This window comes from Chenopodium quinoa, unplaced genomic scaffold (genome assembly GCF_001683475.1).
Source record: "Chenopodium quinoa cultivar QQ74 unplaced genomic scaffold, ASM168347v1, whole genome shotgun sequence".
Classification (NCBI taxonomy): Eukaryota; Viridiplantae; Streptophyta; class Magnoliopsida; order Caryophyllales; family Amaranthaceae; genus Chenopodium; species Chenopodium quinoa.
Window position 1 is genome coordinate 6,144,650 of NW_018744693.1, and position 27,599 is coordinate 6,172,248.

Below are 27,599 nucleotides of genomic sequence, written 5' to 3' on the forward strand. Positions count from 1 at the left end.
ACAATTGCAAATTAATTTTCCATTATTTGGGTTGCATATAAGAAAGCAGTGACGTATTTATGAATTTAGAAGTGTGGGTTTGCTTGTCCATGCAAATTCTATGACTTAAATATCTTAGATTACATTTTTGTAAAAATTAAAGAAAGTTGATATCATTAAAGTATTTTTTTAGACAAATTGAATCTAACAAGATACCATTTGAGAATCACAAATTAAAAAACGATAGGAGTGTGAGTAAATATTGAAAATTACAAATGTTGCAATATTAAATTTGAATGTAGGTTACATAGTAATGAAAAATCGAACTTCTAACTAATAAGCCCAAGGTGCAAATTAGTGAGCCTGGCCAAAACCACCGAGCTCTGCTATTTTCCAACTTTCATTTAGGCACATCAATTATATCCGTTACATAGTATATATCTGTTTTTCATGTTTTAAAAAAAAAATACAAAAACAAAAACTAGGATTAAATGAAAACCCAAAAGATCGAGAAAACCCTAGCAAAAACTAGGATTAAAAGATACCTAATTAGGTTTTCCAGCTACTTAACCCATAAATAACGTCATTTGGCAGCCCGACGCCTAATTAACATATCGTTTTAATCCTGATTAACCCTATTCTCATTGAATTTTTACTTTCTCTATTTCTTTAAGGAAAAATTGATTCTAATAATCTCACCTTTAACCAGTTCGCCATTAATAATCCCACCTTTAAATTATTATCTAATAATCCCACCTTTGTAGGGAATCTTCTTTTATTGGTCCCTTGTTACCGGTAACCTGAACATTAGGTAAACTTTTTTTTTTTAATTTGAGTGACATGTGTCACTAAATAATTGGTCAAAAAATTGGTAAAAGAAAAAAAAAGAATACATTTTTTTTTTGAAAACCCAGCCAGCCTCCAACAAACACCCTAAGGTTCTAACCCAACCTCCAGCAGCCCCTCCTCCACCACCGAACCCCCATCCCCACCGCCGGAACACCCATTCCCACTCTTACCTAGAAAAAAACCGCCCCAATTCCAACCCTCACACCTTCGAAAAAACCATCGAACCCATTAATTTCAATGAATTCAAAAAAAAAAAATCAATGAATCAATTTCTTCAAGGGATGGCTTGAGGTTGAATTTGGGTAAGAGTTTCGGGGTTTTACGGTGGTATTCGGCGGTTAGATGGGGTTTTCGACGATTAGAAGGGGGGTTTTTGGCAGCTGGGTTGGGTTTTATGGTGGTGGCTGTGGTGGTCGAGGGTGGGATTCGGGTCAGGGGGTGATTTTGGGGGTTGCTATTGGTTGGCGGGGTGGTTTTCGGTTATGTGTGGTTCCGACCAGCCACTTGCGATGGTTATGGGTAGCAGCCAGTCTGTTTTTGGTGGTTCCAACCGGCCATTTGTGGGGGTTATGGGTGGGTTCACGGTGGGTCAGTGGGTGGGGGTGGCTGGTGGGTTTCGTTTTTTATTTTTTCAATTTTGTTTTTTTGTTTTTTTTTTTTAAGTTTAACTTTTCAGCTAATTAAAAAATGACACATGGCATCTTAACCTATGAAAACAGGTTACCAATAGGTAAGGACAAATAGAAGAGAATCCCCTATAAAGGTGGGATTATTAATGGCGAACCGGTTAAAGGTGGGATTATTAGAATCAATTTTTCCTTTCTTTAATTGCACCATTGGGATTGAGCACGTGATTTAATAAAAGGTGTATAAGATAGAGTATGTCAAAAGGCTACACATACAAAGCTAGTATGTGTAGGCCCACATACAAAGTTTGCTGGCAGCCTCTCATTGGGTTACTTAATGGGGCCCACTCCTACCCAAAAACCAAATTTCAGCAAAAAAATTCAGCCAAAATTTCAAAATTCACCCAAATTTTCAACCAGCATATTTTGAAATTGAAATTTATTTTTTTTCCTTTTTTTTGTTAATATTTTTCTTTTTTTTTTATTTGGCATTCCAGAAAAAAAAAAAGGAGGTTTTGTTCTTCTCTGTCGCCGCCATCTTCTTCAATTACTCCAAATTTTTTTTTTATAACTTCATCTTTTTCGCTCGGATGTGTAGCCAATTGATCCTGCTGTTCATCCTTCCATATTGAAAGGCCTTTTGTTGAATTTTTATGGAAGCTTTGATGGTGTTCACTCAGAATAATTAAAGCTTTTTTGGTGTATAATCAACGAAATTTACATTCCAATTAATAGTTGTGTCTAGTCTTGAACACTGATTTATGGTCATGTTATTAATTTACAGTGGATTTGTTAATTTATTGTCTAATTTGTGTGTTGTATCCATTAACAATCGACAAATTTTTCCTCCAATGTAAAAAGATAAATTGTGAAATTTTACATTGTTGGAAAAAATAACATATGATTCGTCAATAATGGATAAGATTATAATTGATCTTAGTCATTCAATATTCAAGTTTGAAGGATCATTCCGGTGATTAAAATGGCTAACATGTTGATTTGCAGGGAAGACGACGAAAAGGACAATTCAAGTCGAACGCCGTATTTTGAAAATTAATCAGAAACAAATAAATACTGGAAACTTAGTAATACAATTCCTATACCTTGACCACTTATAAATTGTTACTAAATTTTTTTTTAACAAGTACATAAGTGTAACTTATAACGAAAATAATAACTACATAAGCACCGCTTGGTTTCCAAAAAAAAAAAAAAATGAGTACCGCTTGGTAAGGGTGTAAGTGTAATTCACTTATCCCAAGTCTAATTTGTTCCATTTTGATCTAAATGGTCACACTCGTTAAGCTTGTGCCCTGAGTGAGTGGCGAGTTTCTTGAAACATTTTAGGGAACGCCGACAGCTGTCGAAATCGCTAAGAGGGGTGCTTGGGCACGTGTTCACTCCGTCTACCTTGAAATCCCGCCGACCGTCTAACTAAATGTGATCAAGCGTCAGCGTAACAACTTCGTTCGAAAATGAAGCTGTACCGTGGAAACTCCTATTTTTAGCCTAACACACATCGGTACGGCTTTATCGTTTAAGCATGGGATAGGAAAAAAATTCAAATTCGCCAGCTCGAGCGGTTATGAGTTCGAGAGGGACCAAGGAACGCGGACGCATTTTATGGTCATCGAGAAACACCTCCATGCGGTTTTCTTTTTTCCAATTAACGTCTGCGGTAGGATACTTGTGCCTTTGTATTGAGCCTATGAAAAGTTCGGGGCAACCCCCCCCCCCCCCAAGAGTGGGCCAACCCCGTGCGATTAATGCCCTAGCTGTCACAATGTCAACTTTATGTTAATACCAATTAAGGTTTACCGTTAATAAAAATTAGATTATAATACCAATAAAAGTCTTTTTTCACTAATACAATATGTTACTTCGGATTGAAATTAAACTGCTTATCAAAATTTATTTTAACCAAAATAAGGATGTATAGAGATTCGATCCCTACACAATTTATTGTATCAATCTGTGAATATTACGTTTGCATAAACTCAAATCTGTAATACCAAATCTTTAGCATCGGATTCAAGCCTATATATGATACGTATTCCACGCGGTTTTCTTTTACCCAATTAATGTCTGCGGCAGGTTACGTATTCCTTTGTATGTAGTCGATAACAAGTGTGGGGCAACCCCACCCTGTTCGATTTGTGCCCTAACCATCACGAGCCTTTAATCTGTGCACATGTGTTTACTTCCTGGTAATCTAGTGTAAGACGTTTCATTCGGAGACTTATATCAATTTTATCTGTCGGTGCTTGCTTAGCCTAAGCTTTGAGTAATCATCTCAATACTTGTCTCCTTTATGACAAATAATTTTTCTTTTTTCTTGAAATTGTGATAGTTATAGCGCGAATTGAACAAGGTAGGGTTGGCCCACTCTTATTATTGGCTGAGTGAAGAATATGTTTGAATTTCTCCTACATAGTACAGTGCAAGATCCCGTTAAAAGGTTTCACACCACCAGCCTCTCTCCGGCTGTGAGAAAATAAATTGGTGGGCACCGCTGTTTAATTTAATCACTAATACAATACTTGTCTCCTTTATGACAAATAATTTGTCTTTTTTCTTGAAAAGTTATAGCGCGAATTAAACAAGGTAGGGTTGCCCCACACTCATTATTGGCTGAGTGAAGAATATGTTTGAATTGCCCAAACATAGTAAACTACAAGATCCCGTTAACGCCCGTTTACAGGAATCACACCACCAGCCTCTCTCCAGCTGTGAGAAAATAAATTAGTGGGCACCGTTGTTTAATTTATTCACTATATAAAAAATTGTCCAATGAGACAGACGACACCATATCGCTTATTTGTATAATAGAGACCCTTTTGTATGTAGTATTATTTGCACGTAAATGTCTATGCCAATGTTAAATTTTGTATTTTTATATTGCACCTAAAAAATTTCAGTTACCGAACTACAAGTATTTTTACCAATCTATAATGATTAGTTTCCGATTAAACCTTATTTTTACCAAACTAAAATGATAATGTCCCGATCAAACATTATTTTTACCGATTCTTTTTTTTATTATTATTATTGAATCCATATATATATATAATAAATGGATCTCATTTTAAAGAACTTTTTTTACCAACAATTAATATGACGGAAGTAACTACATAAGTACCGCTTGGTAAGGGAAGTTTAATCGTTTCGTGCAGGTACCGGAAACCTTAGCGTGCCAGCGGTGTGCATACAGTCAGCTACACGTATTCCGTAGGGATGCTTTATTTTCCGTGCCCTTTAGTTGCGTGTAGTCCTAATCACTTATACAAGCGACGAAGCTGATTATCTTCCGTGCCATTTAGATGTGGTCACATTAATGGCTGCTTCGGGTTTAGAATCCCTTTTCCCGGAATTGGATTAAATTTTTCGTCCGCGACCAAGTTCAGTCGATTAATTTCACGACCGCCCCCGTTAACTGCCTTACGACAGTGAAATGGGTAGTTGAGTAACAGCATATGCTTTAGCGGTAACTACATAAGTGTCGCTTGGTAAGGGAAATGTAATCGTTTCATGTAGGGGAGACAATGACTTCAAAAAAGCAGTGTACCACGAAGTTCAAGCCCAGTCTAGAGGGTCGCCTCAGCTGGGCCCGAAGGTGTACGGAAGGCCGTGAAACAGCACATTCGCATATTTCCCACATACTATGGTAACGAGCGATGCAGGCTCGGCTGACAAACTAGTCTTCTCACATCCACCCCTGACTAAGTGGCGAGTTTCTTGAAACATTTTAGGAACACTGACAGCAATCGAAATCTATGAGAGGGGTGCTTAGGCACGTGTTCACTCCGTTTACCATTAAATCCCGCCGACCGCCTAGCTAAATGTGATCAAGCGCCAGCATAACAACTTCGTCCAAAAATGAAGCTGTACCGTGGAAACTCCACTTTATAGCCGAACACACATAGGTACGGCTTTATCGTTTGAGCATGGCATCAGGTGAAAAATTCAACTTCGCCATCTCGAGCGGTTACGAGTTCGAGAGGGACCAAGGAACATGAACACATTTTATGGTCATCGAAAAACACCTCCACGCGGTTTTCTTTTTTTTTCAATTAACGTCTGCGGTAGGATACGTGTGCCTTTGTATTGAGCCTATGACAAGTGCGGGGCAACCCCCCCCCCCCACCCCGTGCGATTAGTGCCCTAGCCGTTCATAATGGCAACTTTATGTTAATTCTAATTAAGGTTTATCGTTACTATAAATTAGATTATGTAACCAATAAAAGTTGTTTGTCACTAATACAATGTCTTACTTCGGATTGAAATTAAACTGCTTATCAAAATTTATTTTAACACAATTAAGGATGTATAGATACTCGATCCCTACATATTTTATTGTATCAATATTACAGTTGCAAAAACTCAAATCTGTAATACCAAATCTTTAGCATCGGATTCAAGCCTATGTATGATACGTATTCCACGTGGTTTTCTTTTTTCCAATCAATGTCTGCGGCGAGTTACGTATTCCTTTGTATTTAGTCGATGACAAGTGCGAGGCAATCCATCCTGTTCGATTTGTGCCCTAACCGTCACGATCATTTAATCTGTGCACATGTGTTTACTTCCTGGTAATCTAGTGTAAGACGTTTCATTCGGAGACTTATATCAATTTTATCTGTCGGTGCTTGCTTAGCCTAAGCTTTGAGTAATCATCTCAATACTTGTCTCCTTTATGACAAATAATTTTTCTTTTTTCTTGAAATTGTGATAGTTATAGCGCGAATTGAACAAGGTAGGGTTGGCCCACTCTTATTATTGGCTGAGTGAAGAATATGTTTGAATTTCTCCAACATAGTACAGTGCAAGATCCCGTTAAAAGGTTTCACACCACCAGCCTCTCTTCGGCTGTGAGAAAATAAATTGGTGGGCACCGCTGTTTAATTTATTCACTATATAAAAAATTGTCCAATGAGACAGACGACATCATATCGCTTATTTGTATAATAGTGTCCCTTTTGTAGTATTATTTGCACATAAATATCTATGCCAATGTAAAATTTTGTATTTTTATATTGCACCTAAAAAATTTCAGTTACTAAACTACAAGTATTTTTACCAATCTATAATGATTAGTTTCCGATTAAACCTTATTTTTACCAAACTAAAATTATAATGTCCCGATCAAACATTATTTTTACCGATGCTTTTTTTTTTTATATTTTATTATTATTGAATCCATATTTATATATAATAAATGGATCTCATTTTAAAGAACTCTTTTTACCAACGATTAATATGACGGAATTAACTACATAAGTACCGCTTGGTAAGGGAAGTTTAATCGTTTCGTGCAGGTGCCGGAAACCTTAGCATGCCAGCGGTGTGCATACAGTCCGCTGCAAGTACTCCGTAGGGATGCTTTATTTTCCGTGCCCTTTAGTTGGGTGTAGGCCTAATCACTTATACAAGCGACGAAGCTGATTATCTTCCGTGCCATTTAGATGTGGTCACATTAACGGTTGCTTCGGGTTTAGAATCCCTTTTCCCGACATTGGATTAAATTTTTTGTCCGCAACCAAGTTCAGTCGATTAATTTCACGACCGCCCCCGTTAACTGCCTTACGACAGTGAAATGGGTAGTTCAGTAACAACATATGCTTTAGCGGTAACTACATAAGTGTTGCTTGGTAAGGGAAATGTAATCGTTTCATGTAGGGGTGACAATGACTTCAAAAAAGCAGTGTACCACGAAATTCAAGCCCAGTCTAGAGGGTCGCCTCAGCTGGGCCCGAAGGTGTACGGAAGGCCGTGAAACAGCCCATTCGCATATTTCCCGCATACTACGGTAACGAGCGATGCAGGCCCGGCTGCCAAACTAGCCTTCTCATATCCACCCCTAACTGAGTGGTGAGTATCTTGAAACATTTTAGGGAACACCGACAACAATCGAAATCTATGAGAGGGGTGCTTAGGCACGTGTTCACTCCGTCTACCTTTAAATCCCGCCGACCGCCTAACTAAATGTGATCAAGCGCCAGCGTAACAACTTCGTCCGAAAATGAAGCTGTACCGTGGAAACTCCTCTTTACAGCCGAACACACATAGGTACGACGTTATCATTTGAGCATGGCATCGGGAGAAAAATTCAACTTCGCTAATTAAGGTTAATTCTAATTAAGGTTTATCGTTACTATAAATTAGATTATGTAACCAATAAAAGTTGTTTGTCACTAATACAATGTCTTACTTCGGATTGAAATTAAACTGCTTATCAAAATTTATTTTAACACAATTAAGAATGTATAGAGAATCGATCCCTACATATTTTATTGTATCAATATTATGGTTGCAAAAACTCAAATCTGTAATACCAAATCTTTAGCATCGGATTCAAACCTGTATATGATACGTATTCCACACGGTATTCTGTTTTCAATTCAATGTCTGTGGCGGGTTACGTTCTCCTCTGTATTTAGCCGATGAGAAGTGCGGGGCAACCCCACCCTGTTCAATTTGTACCCTAACCGTCACGAGCGTTTAATCTGTGTACCTATTTCCTGGTAATCTAGTGTAAGGCGATTCATTCGTAGACTTATATCAATTTTATCTGCCGGTGCTTGCATAGCCTAAGCTTTGAGTAATCGTCTCAATACTTGCCTTCTTTATGACAAATATTTTTTTTTTCTTGAAATTGTTATAGTTATAGCACGAATTGAATAAGGTAGGGTTTCCCCCACACTTATTATTGGATGAGTGAATTTATATGTTTGAATTTCTCAAACATAGTAAACTACAAGATCCCGTTAACGGGAATCACCCCACAAGCCTCTCTCCGGCAGTGAGAAAATAAATTGGTGGGTACCATTGTTTAATATATTCACTATATTTTAAATTTACAAGTAACAAAAAAATTGTACAATGAGACAGACAAAATCATGTCGCTTATTTGTATAATAGTGTACTTTTTGTTGTATTATTTGCACGTAAATGTCTATGCCAATGTTAACTTTTATTGGTTACATAATCTAATTTCTAGTTACTGGACTACAAGTATTTTTACCAATGTATAATGATTAGTTTCCGATTACAATTTATTTTTACCAAACTAAAATAATAATGTCCTGATTAAAAAATTTCTAGTTGCATAAACTCAAATCTGTAACACCAAATCTTTAGCATCGGATTCAAGCCTATATATGATACGTATTCCACGCGGTTTTCTTTTTTCCAATCAATGTCTGCGGCAGGTTACGTATTCCTTTGTATGTAGCCGATAACAAGTGTGGGGCAACCCCACCCTGTTCGATTTGTGCCCTAACCGTCACGAGCGTTTAATTTGTGTACATGTGTTTATTTCCTGGTAATCTAGTGTAAGGCGTTTCATTCGGAGACTTATATCAATTTTATCTGTCGGTGCTTGCTTAGCCTAAGCTTTGAGTAATCATCTCAATACTTGTCTCCTTTATGACAAATAATTTTTCTTTTTTCTTGAAATTGTGATAGTTATAGCGCGAATTGAACAAGGTAGGGTTGGCCCACACTTATTATTGGCTGAGTGAAGAATATGTTTGAATTTCTCCAACATAGTACAGTGCAAGATCCCGTTAACAGGAATCACACCACCAGCCTCTCTCCGGCTGTGAGAAAATAAATTGGTGGGCACCGCTGTTTAATTTATTCACTTTATTTTATATTTACAAGTAACAAAAAAAATGTTCAACGAGACATACGACATCATGTCGCTTATTTGTATAATAGTGTCCCTTTTGAAGTATTATTTGCACGTAAATGTCTATGCCAATGTTAAATTTTGTATTTTTATATTACACCTAAAAAATTTCCAGTTACTGGACTACAAGTATTTTTATCAATCTATAATGACTAGTTTCCGATTAAACCTTATTTTTACCAAACTAAACTGATAATGTCCCGATTAAACCTTATTTTTACCTATTTTCTTTTCCTTTTTTTTATTATTATTTTAATACATATATATATATATAATAACTGGATCTCATTTTAAAGAACTCTTTTTACCAACGATTTATATGACGGAAGTAACTACATAAGTACCGCTTGGTAAGGGAAATTTAATCGTTTTAGGCAGGTACCGAAAACGTTAGCGTGCCTAGCGGTGTGCATACAGTCCGCTGCTCGTATTCCGTAGGGATAGTTTATATTCCGCGCCCTTTAGTTGGGAGTAGGCCTAATCACTTAAACGAGCGACGAAGCTGATTATCTTCCGTGCCATTTAGATGTGGTCACAATAATAGAAGCTTCGATTTTCCCTTTCTCCGGAATTGGCTTAAAATTTTAGTCCGCGACCAAGTTCAATCGATTAATTTCACGAATTCCCCCGTTAAGTGCCGTACGAAAGTGAAATGGGTAGTTTGGTAACAACATATGCTTTAGCGGTAACATCATAAGTGCCGCTTGGTAAGGGATCGGACATGTAATCTTTTCATGCAGGAGCGACAATGAATTCAAAAAAGCAGTGTATTCCGAAGTTCTAACCCAGTCTAGAGGGTCGCCACAGCTGGGCCTGGAGGCGTAGGGAAGGCCGTGAAACACCACATCCACTGATTTCCGGCATACTATAGTAACGAGCGATGCAGGCCCGGCTGCCAAACTAGCCTTCTCATCACATCCACCCCTGAGTGAGTGTCGAGTTTCTTGGAACATTTAAGGAACGCCGACAACAGTCGAAATCGCTGAGAGGGGTGCTTGGGCACGTGTTCACTCCGTCTACCTTGAAATCCCGCCGACCGCCTAACTAAATGCGATCAAGACTCAGCGTAACAACTTCATTCGAAAATGAAGCTGTACCGTGGAAACTCCTATTTTTAGCCAAACACACATCGGTACGACTTTATCGTTTAAGAATGGCATCAGGAGAAAAATTCAACTTCGCCCAGCTCGAGCGGTTACGAGTTCCAGAGGGGCCAAGGAACGCAGACGCATTTTATGGTCATCGAGAAACACCTCAACGCGGTTTTCTTTTTTCCAATTAACGTCTGTGGTAGGATACGTGTGCCTTTGTATTGGGCCTATGATGAGTGCGGGGCAACCCCCCCCCCCCCACCCAACCCCCTACCCTGTGCGATTAGTGTCCTAGCCGTCACAATGTCAACTTTAAGTTAATACCAATTAAGGTTTACCGTTACTATAAATTATATTATGATACCAATAAAAGTCTTTTTTCACTAATACAATATCTTATTTTGGATTGAAATTAAACTGCTTATCAAAATTTATTTTTACAAAATTAAAGATGTATAGAGACTCGATCCCTACACAAGTATTGTATCAATCTGTCAATATTACGGTTGTATAAACTCAAATCTGTAATACCAAATCTTTAGCATCGGATTCAAACCTATAATATGACACGTATTCCACGCGGTATTCTGTTTTCCAATCAATGTATGCGGCAAGTTACATACTCTATTGTTTATCCGATTACAAATGCGGGGCAACCCCACCCTGTTCGATTTGTGGCCTAATCGTCACGAGCGTTTAATCTGTGCACATGTGTTTACTTCCTGGTAATCTAGTGTAAGGCGTTTCATTCGTACACGTATATCAATTTTATATGTAGATGCTTGCGTAGGATAAGCTTTGAGTAGTCGTACAAATAATTTTTCTTTTTTCTTGAAATTGTGATAGTTATAGCGCGAATTAAACAAAGTAGGGTTGCCCCACACTCATTATTGGCTGAGTGAATTTATATGTTTGAATTTCTCAAACATAGTAAACTACAAGATCCCGTTAACGGGAATCACACCACTAGCCTCTCTACAGCTTTGAGAAATAAATTGGTGGGCACCGTGGTTTAATTTATTCACTTTTTTAAAAAATTTACAAGTAACAAAAAAATTGTCCAATGAGATAGACAACATCATGTCGCTTATTTGTATAATAGTGCTTTCAATATTTCTCACGTTCGCAGAGCAGAAACCACTGTTGCTCAACTATTAGCAAGGTGGCGGGGTACTCGTCACAGTTCGGAAATTATTTGTGTTCACTCTATTCCGCAAGGTGTCTTAACCTTGGCGAATGGCAAGGATGTATTTAGAATAAAATGTCATGCTTCCCTCACATACCTCAAATTAAAATATTCGAGTACCTCGGACATGGGCAATTGTGATGGTGATGATACTACAAAATAAATATTTGTTACTAATGAATTATTAAACGTTCCACTGTTTTCAAGGATTACGGAATAATGCATACTAAAATTAGTTTTTCAAATACAAACTTGATAATCAAAATACATGAGGATTTCTTGATTTCATGAATACCAAATATAATTTCACAGAATGTTGGTGTGAACAATCCTTGAAACAATCCTAATTGTGAAGCTATGTACTAAAGAAATTACAACGATGATGCTTTCAAAAGAACTATGCAAAAGGTGTAGGCGCCGACTCACAATTTGATTATTCGCTCAATTGGACCAAATCTCCATGCCTTTCAATTCTTCCATTGTAGGGTAGGGATAAGGAGAAAGCTCTGAATGGACTACCATGGTGTTGGAGAACCACCTTCTGATGTTGAAGGAAATTACAGGGGACAAACAACCCAAAAGTATTCCCTTAACGCACTTGCCTTTCTGGATTAGAGTCTACAATTTGCTTTTTAATTGTGCATCGAAAGATATAAAATCCCTAACAACGGGATTAGGGGAATATCTTGAAATCGAAGACGATTTTTTGGGTTAAATCGTTTCCGAAAAGTTTGAATCATGATTGATGTTCGTAAACCTCTTAGACGACATCAATGGATTAAAGATAAACAGGGGAAGGAAGTGAAGGTGAAATTTAATTATGAAATATTGCCATATTTTTGTTTTGCTTGTGGTATAATTCACGAAATAACAAAATGTAACATGAATTGCAGATTTAGATATTGAAAAGAAAAAAAATTAAACGTGAAACAAGAGTATCCATCATTTAAATAAGGTGAAGCACATGAATAATTGTCGAGGTGATGATACTACAAAAGTCGGTGTGGTTACTAATAAATTATAAAACTTTACAAAGGAAGAGCTGCGCCAATTTAGGAGGGAAATCTCCCGCCTCCAACGCTTGAGGCCGCCCATTTTCCCTCCTCTTTTTCCCCTCTTTTACCTGTTTTCCCTCTCTTATTTCCCTCTCTTTTTTTTTTTCTTCACTTTTGACATGGCACACACCCATTGGTTTTGTATGTGGGCCTTCACATACAAGCTTTGTATGTGTAGCACCACTCTAGAGTATGTCAAATGTGTCCATGTGAAAAAAAAAACAAATGAAAGATAAAAAGGGTGGGGTAATAATGACGGTTAACGTAATATCACATGTGAACAAAGTTAGGTAAGGAATTTTATGTGTGAACACAACCAAAAAGTGAAAAAGGCATATCATATAGGGAAATGGTGCGATTAATATGCAACTTCCTAAAAAGGAAAATGCTACAATTAAGAAGAAAAAAATGAAGGAGTAATATAAAAAACCGTAGCCGCCCCCTCCCCCTGTAAGCACCCACCAGTCCACCACAAACCAAATCCCTCCTCCCCCGGTGAACACCACAAGCTCAACCCCCCTCCACTGCCAAATTAAAGACAATAAACACAAGGGAATAAGGTTTCGTGGCTGGAGAAGGGGAGGTGGTAGTGGGGATGGGTTGGTGGTTTGGTTAGATTTTTGATTTTTTTTTTTTTTTTTTTTTTTTTTTTTTTTTTGTAAGAATAAATCTTACCACAGGTAAGTATTTTTTTTTTTTTTTTTGAGAAATATTAATGAAAATAAGGTTATAAGTGGGATAAAATTCTTAAATATGGTCATTTTTATACGTAGTATTTTATTTTTAAGAGGGTCACCAGGGATGATTTCCCTTCTGGTAAAAAAACAAGACCTCACCCTTTGTGTTGATTGTGCGAAGAATGCAAACAATTTATTTACCTACAATATTTTTGACAAAACAAAATCTTTTTTCTATCTCTCCATTAATTTATGTTGTATTTGTAATTTTGTTATTAGCCCACTAGTTTACAATCCTCTTAAATAAACAACACTAATCTTCATCTTTTCAAATATGCAAACAAGAATAGTTCTAAATATTTGTGACCAGATTTCATTGTTCATTGGTGTGTACATAGAAAATAAGCTATTCCAATAAACATAATAAGCCATTTTTTGCATTTGTCAAAAAAAAAAAAAAAAGAAGCCATTTTTCTGCTTCCCATGGCCTTAAATCTCAAGGAGAAGAAATATTGGCCTGTTACAGAATTCACACTCCAGCAAATGCATCAACTTTCATATTGCGGTCTATAGGATAAAAATAAGCAAGACAATGATAGCTGCAATCACGACGAAGGCCAGTAACCACCAATACTGTTGAGTGCCACAAGAAAACAATAATGATAAGAATGTAAGTTACAATTAATATGCATATATATACTCTGACTTCAACATGCAATAAACGACTTATAGAATTAGACCATTGGCAAATACTTAGTAATTCCTTAGTGTAAGATGATAAGAAAAAGCCTAATACATTTTTAAGTAGATCTTTATTTAACTTCAAACAATCAGAAAAGTAGAAAACATTGTTTCTTACCAAAGGTGAACATGATCTTCCACTTTTAGATGCCTTACAAAGCTGTGGTATTGATTCGCTTGATCCAGCAGAGGAAACCTCAGCTTTAGAATGCGTACCATCTGCATTTGTATAAAGAGATCAAGCACAAAGAATGAAGCAAATACAATAGCATAAACTTAGAAATAGATTTGTGTTTTATAAGGTGGTTTGTGACAAATTTAGCTTACAACTAATTTTTCCCAGCTTTTTGGCCTCACATCTTTTCACTCACTTTTTTTCTCTCTACTTTGTACTAATATCAAAGTCCTATTCAACCCCATCTTGTGTAGCAATGGGACAAAAAGAGTAATGTCTAGTAAACTAAAGATACAAGTAAACTACATATATAATCTTACCGATTAATATATCCTGCTCTTGTAGAAGAGCAGCAAGCTCTTTATTGAATTCAAGAATTTCATCAAGTCGGCTTTGCATCTCTTTGATTTTTTCCTGCTCCCTCTCCTCAAGAGTTTCTTCAATAAATTCAGTCTTACCATCCAACCATATTGATCTGCATTACTCAAATATAGTCATATAGTACTGGCATACATTACACATATACAGGATCCATTAACATAATAATAATGAGAGTAATCATCCGTTTTTTGAGTAAAACAACAGTACATACACATTCGATGTCATAAGTTGTCAGAAATTACAGGCTGCTATGGTGTTCTACATCATCCTACATTGAGTCCTGAATGTAATATCGAGAAGCCCCACTAGGACTCTAACCTGATTTATTCCAAGTTTATTACCAAACATAGAGACGGAGCACTAACTAAGCTTTAGCAATGTCGGGCTTCAGCACATATATCAAGGAAATAAAGGAAGCCAACAAACAAATGATATATGACATTCTTTTGTATAATTGAGCTCTCATACCTCAGATGCAATGGATCCTGATCATCACTAAACTAACCAGAATATTGTGTAATAACAGTAATGACATACAGAAATAAGAGGTAAGAACAAATCATATATTCAAAGGCTTACCTCTTTTTCTCTAAAAAAGATTGGCTCTCGACATCCTGAGCTGCTTCTTCACGAGTTAAGCTGATACAGAGTCAGGAAAAGTTTAATTGTACTATTTACCTAACAGCGAATATGAAATGGAGGGAATAGAAAACAAATTGCTCGCAGCGTGCTCTATTACAGAAGATGCAGGAGTCCCTGATGGAATGTAAGAAGATTCGCGCTCCAAAGCACGCTTCTGAGCTTTCTGAAATTCTTTTAAACTAGCTTGAAAATCTCTTGCAAGCTTAGCATCTTCAATTTTTTTGCCTCTCTGAAAAAAGATAGCACAACATTGATTTTGAAACTATCTCTTCACTTGTTACACAATACCATAGCACATAGTATTACAAAATACCAATATACAGAGAAAAGCAAGGGATACAGGGACATTAGCAGCATGATCGGAATCACTCAATGTTTTGAGCTTGGCAGAAACATCTTTTACCAATGTCATTACATGCTGCCTTGTACGATGTCTGTAATAACCACAATAATGTAACAATAAGTATATAATTAAATAAACTGATAGAGTATATAAACCGATCCTAGACTTCAACCATAACGATTAAGCTTATGGTTAAAGCCCAAAATCAGTTTATATTCTTTATCATAAACCATTACAGAAAAGGGTGTTATGATTACAACAGCAATTATGAACGACTTATTAAACAAAAAGAGGTAAACATACAGCTTTTGGCGGAGATCAGGAGTATCTTCGGAGGTTCCAATGGCATTGACTAGGCGGTAGAAGGTGGTGATGACGGTGTTGGTCTGAAAAATACTGGCAGCGACGCCATGTGATAGATTTTCTGATGATGATCCTTGGTCATTTTGATCATCTTGGGAACTCATTTTAGTTTTGTTATTCTAGGACTATGACTTCTAGTTAGAAAATGTTACCGATTATTCGATTATAAGGTTAGTGTTAGAGATATCGGAAAATATATGTGTGTGATGTATGTCCTCGGGCAAAACCTTAAAGTCAACTGGCAGAAGTTAACTTATATATTTTCTGATATCTCTAACAGTTAGAAAGTCAACTGGCAGTTAATATATTTTCCTATATTCCAGTATTAGAGATATAACACGTATATTTTCCGATATCTCTAACAGTTAGAAAGTCAATTGGCAGAAGTTGTGACTTGAGAGTATTTTTTAGATAAAAGGAACCCAAACCAAAGAAACTATGCCTTTTAATCGTATTTGAATGACTTCGATAAACGCCGTCAACTAATTTTAATTTTAAATGTCCATGATTGATATTAAAAACTTAAACTAAGAACATCAATAATTGGATCATTAATTTTATTCCTCTATTTGCATCACTCAAGGCTCTATCCTATTTTCTTTTTTTATCTGCAAAAACCGTTAACTTATATAGTTTTACGTGACTTGTACATGGTAGAGTTGTCAATTGGGGTAAAAGGGTTGATTATAATTCAAGTATAATTCAAATTAGATTCAAATTTTGAATTTTGTTTATACAATATTGAGTTGTATTTAGGCCGTTCACGGCAAGTAATATAAATTTGGTCTTGGGTTAAACATGCATTGCTCTCATCGGCCAAATAAACTTCACGCTAATCCGTAATATTCTTAGTGCTTGTTTGATTAATCTTCAAAAGTGAAGGAAATAGAAATCCATGGGAATTAAATTTGCAAATAGGGTGGTTGTTTGGTTGAAAATAAAATGCATGTGAAAATGGAGGAAATAGAAAATCGTGTGAATCTAAACTTTCCATGAAATATAGGAAATAAATTACCATATCCCCACTTGGTCAATCAAAATTCATTGGAATTTCAAGTTCCCTTATTCTAAACAAAATCGGATACAAATTTCCTCAGAATTGCAAGTGGGAAGTAATTTTGCATGTAATATGATTTCATATAGGAATTTACTTCTAAGGTTATAGAAGAAGTTATTCAACACATTTCAAAGAAGTTGTACCAAAGCTAAGCTATCGAGTTAAAAACGAGTTAGTGGAGATTTAAATATCAATCGGATAATTGTGAGTTGCATAAAATTTAATTTAGGCGATTCATGGTAGCAAATTTCATCAAGAAGCAATGATAATTTAGTAATTTACTAGTGTGTTAAGATATGTTAAGATATGTAGGCAATATAAAAACAATGATAATTTAGTAATTTACTAGTGTGTCGAGATTTTCATGAACAAGTTTGTTAAATGGAATCCTTAGTTGCTCCACTATTAGAACAATAACAATTTAAAATAAACTAATCCTTTCTTGCGTGATCTTTCCAATTTGATCCTAAAAAATGTACCTGAACATGCTTCCTGAAATATTTAGATTTTTATCTTTAAGTTGGGTTTCATGAACAACAAAAATTTTAAATGACAAACTGATATGGGAAGCTCTAATTGAGAGTTAGTTTGTTAACAGTTAGAAGTCTGTTTTAGTGGGAAGGGTCGTTAGAAAATCTGTTAGTGGATAAATTTCTTTAACAGCTGTAATTGTAATGGGTAGTTATAATAATTTCACCAATGTTTGGGTGAAGCTTGTCTCACCTTCAAGTTGTAACACGCTATGAAAAAAAAAATGTTAGGTCAAGGCAATAATTTGTCAAGGGTGAGTATATGTTTTAAAATCATAACAAAAAAGGGAGAAAAAAAAAAAAAAAATTAGATGAAGACAATAAAATCATAACAGAATTTTGCCAGGATATACTCTGGACTCTCTGGAAACAAATTTCTCCAACAATGAGAAACAGGAAGCCATACACTCAGAAAAACATTAACATAAACAGCAGAAATTACAATGAATATACAAACGGAAAACCTTGGGAAACAATAAATAACATACATGTATAGGAAAATATAGACAAACCTTCAGAAAACAACACAGCAAAAATCATGCATACATAAAATTTTACAAAAAATGCTCCTACAGCCACAAAAATAAGAAGAAAAGAATATCGGCCGGTTCAAAATGTAGAATTCACTCTCCCGCAATCCCATCAAATTCATATCTTTAGTTGCAGTCTATAGGATTAAGATCAGCACAAAGATAATAATCGCCAATACAAACAAAGCCAGCAACCACCAACACTGTCGAGTGCCACAAGAAAAAATAAAACAAAAACAATTACAAATAAGAATAATGTATAATCATAGGAAAGAAGGCATAAATAGGCCACTGCAATTACAACAGCTACATAAAACCAAAGGAGTAACATATCATCATATATATAACTAATATATAAAGCTAAACTTTTAGCCAGACCACGAGGCAGCGACACTTGACATTCTAATTTTTACAAATTCTTACATGGACATGGTTCACATTAATTTATTGTGGACCATTAACATTAGAGACAATATGATTATTTTATTAATTAAAAAAGGGTCACTATATTAAAATAAAGGTTATTATGTTGAAATAAAAGTTAGTGTGACATTATAAAAGCTATAAAAGGTTAATAATTTTTTTAATGAAATTTTTAATATAATGGTCAATATGAATAATAAAGATCACTATGTTAAAATTAGGTCACTATTTAACATAATGTCGTATTTTAAGTTCATAATACATTAAACTATTAAAGGTCACTCAACTTTTTTAAAAAGGTTACTATGTTAAAAATAAGGGTCACTATATTGAATATAATGTCATTTACGTGTGAATTAACCTTAGGTCCACAATAATTTTATGCAAGATTTTCTATCTAATTTTTTGTCAAGTGTCGCGTCACGTTTTTCATAAGATAAAAAAGTTAGTTTAGAATTCTATTAGGATAAATTTGTTAGGTTAGAGTTTTATTTTCGATAAAATACCAATATTTCACATGTACAAATCAATAACTATATACTAAAAGACGAGGTTATATAAACGGAGGGTTGAGAGAGATGTAGAAGTGTCTCGCAGGGGTAAATTGGTCATTTCATGCGTGATTTAAATTTTGCCTTTTTAGATTCATTAGAACAAAATACACTCTCAGTGGTACAAAATATAATTTTAGTGGTATTTAAAAAAAGGTTCAAATGTCTAATTAGACTGTCAAATAATACCATTACATCTCAGTGGTACAAAATACACTCCCAGTGGTACTCAATACGTTTTAGTGATACTTATAAAAATCCTCAGTGGTACAAAATATACTAGTTGTGGTCCCAATTTTTTTTGTCGTTTTTACACGTGAAACTATTTCTGAAAAGTTTTAGTGGGGCCCACACCACCTTTTTCACTCTTCCTATCTCTCTCCTCCTTTCCCTCTCTTCTTTTTTACTTTTATGTTATTTTAATGGTTGTGAGACATTTGCATTTGTCTTACAACCCTCCATTTGTACTTCCTCCTAAAAGACACACCAGCAATGACATGTGTCATCTCCTGCTGTGTCCTTAGGTTTTTTTTTTTTTTTTTTTTTTTTGGAAAAAAAAAATATTTAAGAAACAAATTATATACTACCTCCGTTACAGGTTATGTGCAACGATTAGACATTTTCCCTCTCTGCTTTATGTCAAATCGTTGCACATAACTTGTAACGGAGGTAGTATAAAGTATTAATTTCCTATAAAATGTAATAGAAGGATTTTGATGGATCTTTCTGAAAATTGTTATTGACTATTTTTAAAGTAAATACATATTATGTACTACATACGTTTATTATAACAAGAGTATATAATTTTTTATTTTTTTTTTTATTTATGTAATAGAAGCTACATACAAACTAAATTAATGAAATGCGAATATCAAATCATCAAATGAATTTTTTTTTTTTAAGTGTGTGTGTTTCGTTACATAATTTATGATTAGAATTTCAATCAATTAGTACTTTACGAATACTTCAATAATACTTGCCAAGAGCGACACATGTTGATGGATACTTCTTAGTGCGTGTAATTTTTCCTTCCATTTTTTTTTATTTTCAACATTCAATTGATATGAATATAACATATGAAAGTCAAAAATATAATAAAGGTTAATTTTAGAATTAATCATTGAAAATTACCGTGCATGGCACGGGACCTAACCTAGTTGAATTATAATTACATTCAAAAAAATTATTAGATAATTATTTTCATAAATTATCAAATAAATTTATTTTTTATATCATAACATTTTTTTGGAGCGAAGGAAGTAGTTCGAACACGTAAAACATACCTATATAATATATACTAATCGTTAAAATAATATATTTCACAATCTAATAGAATTTTATACTATGTAGACCTGTCAATTAGGGTCGGGTCACGAGTCATCTCGAATATCACTTCAGGTTACGAGTCAAGAAATGTTCAACCCTTACCCAAAATATTGGGTTCGGGTCAACCCAATAGATTTTGAACATTTATTTTATTTAATTTATTTTTTGCTATTTTTTTTTAACGTATTAAATCGAACATTTCCACCAACACTATTATCAGTCATTACATGAATACTAGATAGCTAATCGTCACAAAATCACATCAATTCCTACCTAAATTTGTATCAATGATACATCTAAAAATTTGATATATTGTCTTCAGAAAAAATTTGATATATAGATTGGGGCACAAAACTAGTCTTTATATAAATTGATTCAATGAATTCTCTTCTACCATTAGTTGCCAACATAAGTAGACTTTCCATTGTACTCACATATGCTACAAATTAGCTTTTCAAGATGAACTAATACTTCGCCATTTATCAATTGGAAAAACGTTTCAAGTTTCACTAAAAAATTCATATACACCGAATAGTCTCACTCATTTTCCTTTGACAGTTAGATCCCCCTAAAATCAGCTCTTTCATATCCTCAATTTTTCTAAAACTTTTACCTCTAACACTGTAACACAACCATTCCCACAACCTATGTACCTTGGACTCATATAATGTTAGATTCGGTTATTTTGCTTCTACGATTTTGGTCCAAAATGAAGTGTTGAAGTGTCCATGCCCGTGTTGGAGCGTCAAAGACCAAACACGGACACTTGAGGGGAAATGAAGAATGTAAGTAACACAACCCAAAACTCAACAACTTAAGCACCAAACCATGGCCACCATCCATCCTCTTTCTATAGCCTCCACCATTTCACCCAATGTGTAAAAAACCTTGAGGTGCAACCAAGGCTATTCGATGTTCCCTGTGCCTTGTTAAAGCAAGGCAAACCTAACGGTAAAAAGATTTGTGACAACACTGTTGCGCCCTGAGCCAATATGGCTTAGCTTAAACATAAAATTGTAAAAATCCTAACACTTTGTGCCTAACAGCGCCTGAGGCAAAGTTTTCCTTCATCAGCTCCACCACCATTGCTACTTCCATTCACACCAAGGGCACTAACACATCCCCATAAGCTAACAACCAGAACATAATTGCTTCCCTTCCCAGGCAAAACATTGCTACAACATCTAACCATGCCAACCATATACACCAAGACAAAGACGAGGGAGACTGAGATAGAGAGAAGAAAGGGCACATAACTCAGCTAAAAAGTTATGGAATCAAATCTTTGAGAAGTACAAAATAGTTCTCAAAAATTGAGTACAAACTTTTCCCACAAAAGTTGATCGAGTTCTTGGCTTTTGGTAATTAGATCATCTCTTTCCATACGAGCTGACCACCAATGGTGAAGGTCTAGGTCATGGAGGTAGCAGAGCAAAGCAAAATGAGACATCACCAGGAGAGCAAAATACAGTGGTGAGAAGTGAAGAAGTGTGCAGCTAAACGTGGTGCTTGAACAATGGGAGATGAGGAAGGTGATGCATGACAAAGAAGGAAGAGAGAGAATGACTGTGGAAGAGGGTTTAGTATTCCCCTGTATCAAAGACCCAAAACCAACTTTCATTCTTTCCCTTGCCTTAACCTAACAAAATGAGAATGAAGAGGTTTTTATCACTTCCTTTCTAGTTTCTATTATGTTCCTTGATTCCGATCCTTTTTCTTGTTTTGTACTTGATTTTACAATCTCAAGAAGAGAAATTCCATCCTTAATTTTATCCTTGATGTCAGCAAGTAGCGAAACTTAATTACAATCTCAGGAAATAAGAAAGTTGAAATGAAAAATTAGACTTGGATTTAGTAAGCTGATTAAATTGTACAAAAGTTGATATTTTGAAGTATATTGTCCAGTTGTCCGCGGTTTATCATTTCACTCTCTTACTGATTCTCTGACTTCAACATAGTTAAGTTCAGCAATGTCCTATCTAAACATGCAAAACGGAGTCAATTAATTAAGTAAATTTTCCTACCATTTGTTTTGGCCTCTAATGAATAAAGATAGAAATGACTTGTCACATGGGAAGGGACACATAGATATAAATGTTTAAATTTAGATATGAACTTTCAGTAAAATACTTCTGAAACTTACCCAAGTTGAACCTGTTCTTTCACTTTTAGAAGCCTTAGATAATTGCTGTTTCGCTTGGCTTGTCACAGCAGCAGAAGCCTCAATATTAGAATGGATATCATCTGCAATTAAAAAGGAGAAAAACTTACAAACTAAGGCAAATACAAATGCAAGAATATACAACCAAATTTGGACTATGCGAGTTTGCATATCTGTGTGAAATGCGGGATCTTACCAATTACTACACCCTGCTCGTGTACTAGAACAGCAAGGTCCATGAAGATTTCATTAACTTGACCAATTTGGCTTTGTACCTCCTTAATTCCCTGTTCCCTTTCCTCGATGATTGCTTCATTAAATACAACTTCATTATCCAAAAGTACCAATTCTTGCCTGCACATATGATTCTACGTTATTCCTAGTCACTGCAAGTATCATATACTCCTTCCGTTTTTAAAAGTTTGACTCACTTTCAGCTTTGAAGTATTTCCAAAAGTTTGACTCGCCAATAATACCTCTTTACCCCACTACTTTTATACCTTTCTGCTCACTCCTCCCCCTTAATCTTTTTTTTTTTTTCCTTACACTCACCCACTTTTTTAGTCAATCTCACACTTTTCCCAAACATTTGTAGACACTACAGTATAAGAGAGTCAAATATTTAGAAACATATGGAGTAAAAAGGATCTATTTACACATAAACGAATGAGAAAATGCACTGTTGCTGCAAGTTTAAAACATAAGGATGCATAGCATCATACACATCTTATTGATTGTCAAACTTTACCAAAGAAAACATCTTATTGAACTTCAAACTTTACAAAAGTACTAAATGACAGAAAGGACAATAAAAGGAACTGAAGGAAAATATTTTATTCAAGAGAAGTCTATAAGCAAAGTGTTCTAATATATAACAGTTTCATGTAGTAAATTTTGTTGGAGTAAACTCAACAAATTTATTGTAACAATCCATTCCTTGACAAATCACAGGCACATGCTTTGTTTTCCTTGCCTTGTTTTAATTACTTTATTATTGTTAAAATAATACACATCAGAAGAATTTAGACCCATCGGACCAAATTTTCTTATTTTCGTGACCTTATTGCCATATACTTTTAATATCTTATTCAAAAAAATTAATTCCCTGTTCTCTCTCCTCTATAATAGCTTCATTAAATAAAACTTCATTATCCCAAAGTACCAATTGTTGCCTGCACATATGATTCTACACTATTGCTACTTTCCTAGTCACTGCAAGTATCATATACTCATTGCATTTCTAAAAGTTTGACTCATTTTCAGCTTTAAATTTTTATTAATTTATATTATTCCATGGCTTATTTTGATTTGATGAGAAGAACTTACTTTTCTAAGTAGTTATTCAAATAAGTTAAGAAGAAAAGAGCCGTTTTATAACAAAAGTGAAAAAAATATTGCCTGCACCGATGACAGACAATACTGCCATTAACGGGCAATAGATCAAGTTAAAGTCTAACCTTTTTTGATCCAACAAGAAAGGTTGGTTTTCAAGATCCTGTTTTGCTTCTTCAACACTTGAGCTGTTAATAACCAAGGAAAACACAACTTTCAGCATGCGAAGATTATTTTGAAATTGTTGTTCAAAAAAGATATGACAAACTAAGAAATTGCTTATTGCATACTCTGTTACAACAGAAGTTGGAGCCCCAGATGGCACGTAGGATGATTCACGCTCAGAAGCAAGCTGCTGAACATTCTGAAATTCTTGTAAAGTAGCTTGAAAATCTCTAGCAAGCTTAGCATCTTCAATTTTTTTGCTTTGCTGGAAAAGATAGCACAATAATGATTCTCAAACTACTTCACATGCAAACTTTCTCAAAAACACATTACACAACATCTCCATACAAGTTTAGCCATAACAGTAGATAGAGGAAAATAAAACTTAGCTTCCTTTTATACATGAACAAATGCACATACATGAAGTATAGAAATAGCAGGGCATGTAGCAATGCAAAAGGTTCCAAGAAAGAGTTCTGTATTTTCCATATTATTAGAGGCAAGAAAGCTAACACGCGGCTGATAAATAAATGAAGGTCCCAAATGATTAAGGCACAATTCCGAGAATTCATCAACAGTAGTCAGCCTCATCATCATGTCAACAAACCCAGATCACAATGTTCACAAAAATACAAACCTTAAATACCTTACCACAATCTGTAATGAAAAGAAATGTCCTGTTAATATATCAATGTCTTTCAGTGTAAACATTTCATTCCAAGATCCAACAAACAAAAGTTGCAGAAAAACTTCCCATTTCGTCAAATTAATAAATCAACTACAAAGTCAAGAAATCAACGACTTGTCAAATTAGTTGGTTCCCCTCCATTGTCAAAAACAAAACCCACATTTCTACTTCTATATATTGCTACACCCACATTTCTACTTCTATATATTGAATCACATCTCATGTATAAAAAAACTTTAAATTGTACGAATTATCCCTTAACCTATTCGGCTTCTCCATTTATTTAATTAGCTAACAAAAATTACTACACATAGTAAATTTAAAAAAAAAAAAAAAAAAAAAAATCTTCATAGAATACATTTTAAGAACAAATTTAAAGAGGGGACAATGGAAATGCAAGATTCAAAACTGCAAATTACTTCAAAATTCAGGTAAAAAAAATCTAAGAATTGAAATTAATTTGCATACCAATGAATTACAATGAAAATTTGAGCATCATAAATCATAGAAATCTACTCAATTAGGATAACTACAATTCAACTAAAACACTAAAATCATAAATTATTTCAAACAAAATGACACACATAAAAAGAGAGATTACCGTGACATTAGCAGAGTGGTCGGAATCACTGAGAGCTTTAAGCTTAGCAGAAGTATCCTTAACCAACTGCAATATACGCTGTCTTGTAGTATGCCTAAAATCATCCATAATTCGAAGAACAAAAAAATGATCACAATTCATGAAAAACAACAATTCATTAGGGCTCAAAAATCGAAAATTGAGGAAGAAAACGAACAATTTCTGGCGATGATCAGGAGTATCTTTAGAAGTTCCGATGGCATCGACAAGGCGGCGAAAGGAGGATACGGCGGTGTTGATCTGAAAAATACCGGCGGCAACGGCTTGAGATGGTGATTGTGCGGAAGAACGCGACGAAGAAGTTGGCCGACCTCCGCCATTTCTGATATCTTGAAAGCTCATGGTTGTGAATTGTGATGAAGGTGTAATTGCCGGCCAAAAAAATGAAAGAAATAGAGAGATAGTTTGTGTCTGAAAGAGGGGAAAAGGGAGAGAAAAGGGGTGATAGTGGAGAGTATGATTTTGAAATGTGAGAGGAGGGGCCTATTTAGGAATTATTACTTGATTTTTTATTGTAATGACAGGTAGTTAACATCTGCAAATGAAAAGCATAAGAGATTAAGAGATTTATTGGAAGGATGATATACTATAATTGGATGATTTGATAAAATGTGGGATAATGAGGGGTTATTTGGTGAAGTTTATGGGGTATGTAGTTTTTTTTTTTTTTTTTTTTTTTTTTGACAATAGGAACTAACAAAGACCCCTAAGAAAATCAAAAGGACCAAAACAAAATCCTACGCTCACTAGCACGCCTGGCTAGCCAATGGGCTGGGCTAACTCAATGCCGAGACACCTTAGAGATCCTGCAAACGGAGAGGCCCTCAAGAAGACGGCGAATATCACACAATAACCATAAGCAAGAGACCTCTGCTGGACGATCATGTTGAAGAAACGAAACCATATTACCGCTATCTGTGTATGGGGTATGTAGTCATGGAGAGGTAAAGTGGGTGTTTTAAGTGGAAAGTGTAAGAGGTTTTATTTTGAAAGAAAGTGTAAGAGGTAATTTATTCAAGTTTAATTAAACATACTTCATTTGTTTCGTAATACTTGCAACACACTCTTTTTCACGGTGTTTAAGAAAAGTGGATCTCATGTGATTTTAAACACTTAAAATGGAAGAGAGAGATTGTTAAGAGTATAATTTAGTGGACCATGAGATTATAATAAGGGTGGTAGTACAACTGTTGACATAAAATACTTTCCAATTATAGTGTGTTGCAACTATTGTGACATTTCCATTTCAGAGAAGTGATGTAAATATTAAAAAAAAAAGGAAGTATTATTTTTAGACACAACGCACGACGATTATCTTTGTATTTGCTATTTAATTTGCTAGGTTTTGGTCATCTATTACATATTACTAAAGGCAAAACCAAAATGGAAACTTGACAAAAGTATATTAAAATTTTTCCCACCAATAATACTTGCTTTAAAAAAAATTTAAAAAAAAAAAATTCCTCCAACAATACTTGCCTAAAATAATTTATTCTTCTTTTAAATTATTACATTTAGATTACGTAAAATATAAACTAAGATTTCTAAAATATTAAATTCTTCATTTTAATTTTATATGTGGCCGGATTTATTAATGTACTTTATACTCCTTAAATTAATCTTTAATAATTGGTGTGTCGAGTACTTAAAAAAACATTATTTTTATAATTTACTGAATAAAATTATTGAACAACCGTGCATCTGTTGCACGAGCTTTAACCTAGTTTGTAACTAAAAAGTTACACATAGACAGCTTATGTGGGTCAAACACAGACATGTAGACCTACATTAGTACTTACAAATTAGTTGATATTATGGATCCTTCTATTCTAGATTTTGAAATTTCAATTTGAAAAATTAAATTTAGATCTTAAAATATTGTCCATTTATACTATGGTTTGTTGTGTAAATGTATCTATAGGTACTTTATTAAGGGTGAAAGTAATATGGATTAAAACCGAAAACCAAACCAAATCGAATTAAAAATTCAATTTTTTTTTTTTTGGAAATTTGATTTAGATTGTTTTGAGATTTTAAAAATTATGGATTGCGGATCGGTTTCAGTTTTGATTTTGGGCTTCCAAAAACTGGAAAATGGATTTCCAAAACAAATTATATTGAGCCCAATTCTCTAGCCCATTTTTCCCTTCAAATCTATTCTATTAACTAATACTAAAACAGAATATGCTTACATTATTTTTGACACATATCAAGCTATTATTAAAAAATTCCCGCCAAAACAATATATGATGTCGTCTTTAAGGTTTTTTTTTCTACTTAGCTTAGGGCCTGTTCTCATACGTTGAAATTCAGTTCAGTTCAGTTCAGTTTATGTCTAATGATATTGCTAATGAAATAAAGCCAAATTTCATTCTTTTAAGCTCTTATTACAACGACG

General features: G+C 34.7%; 2 protein-coding genes across 2 annotated transcripts; both read right to left on the minus strand.

Moving 5' to 3' along the window:
- Nucleotides 1-15,157: 15,157 nt before the first annotated feature.
- On the minus strand, nucleotides 15,158-15,967 carry LOC110702397 (syntaxin-22-like). Its single transcript, XM_021880095.1, has 2 exons — nucleotides 15,739-15,967; nucleotides 15,158-15,526 (listed from the first exon to the last, which is right to left on the minus strand). Exons 1-2 carry the CDS (start codon nucleotides 15,900-15,902, stop codon nucleotides 15,370-15,372), a joined length of 321 nt encoding a protein of 106 aa, XP_021735787.1. The 5' UTR covers nucleotides 15,903-15,967; the 3' UTR covers nucleotides 15,158-15,369.
- A 1,732-nt stretch (nucleotides 15,968-17,699) lies between these two features.
- LOC110702674 (syntaxin-22-like) lies at nucleotides 17,700-26,081 on the minus strand. The gene is made up of 7 exons (XM_021880428.1): nucleotides 25,359-26,081; nucleotides 25,163-25,256; nucleotides 23,999-24,138; nucleotides 23,834-23,896; nucleotides 22,573-22,730; nucleotides 22,359-22,459; nucleotides 17,700-18,118 (listed from the first exon to the last, which is right to left on the minus strand). The coding sequence occupies exons 1-7, from the start codon at nucleotides 25,541-25,543 to the stop codon at nucleotides 18,053-18,055; spliced, it is 807 nt and encodes a 268-aa protein (XP_021736120.1). The 5' UTR covers nucleotides 25,544-26,081; the 3' UTR covers nucleotides 17,700-18,052.
- Between the last annotated feature and the right edge of the window lie 1,518 nt (nucleotides 26,082-27,599).

What these genes read in the sequence shown, in the direction of transcription:
- LOC110702397 (XM_021880095.1), bottom strand. Translation starts at nt 15,902, where the DNA reads ATGAGTTCCCAAGATGATCAAAATGACCAAGGATCATCATCAGAAAAT. An exon ending in CCTGATCTCCGCCAAAAGCT is followed by an intron (nt 15,527 to 15,738) that starts GTATGTTTACCT and finishes TGGTTATTACAG; the next exon opens with ACATCGTACAAGGCAGCATG.
- LOC110702674 (XM_021880428.1), bottom strand. Translation starts at nt 25,543, where the DNA reads ATGAGCTTTCAAGATATCAGAAATGGCGGAGGTCGGCCAACTTCTTCG. An exon ending in CCAACTTCTGTTGTAACAGA is followed by an intron (nt 23,897 to 23,998) that starts GTATGCAATAAG and finishes GGTTATTAACAG; the next exon opens with CTCAAGTGTTGAAGAAGCAA. An exon ending in AAAGAACAGGTTCAACTTGG is followed by an intron (nt 18,119 to 22,358) that starts GTAAGTTTCAGA and finishes GGCACTCGACAG; the next exon opens with TGTTGGTGGTTGCTGGCTTT.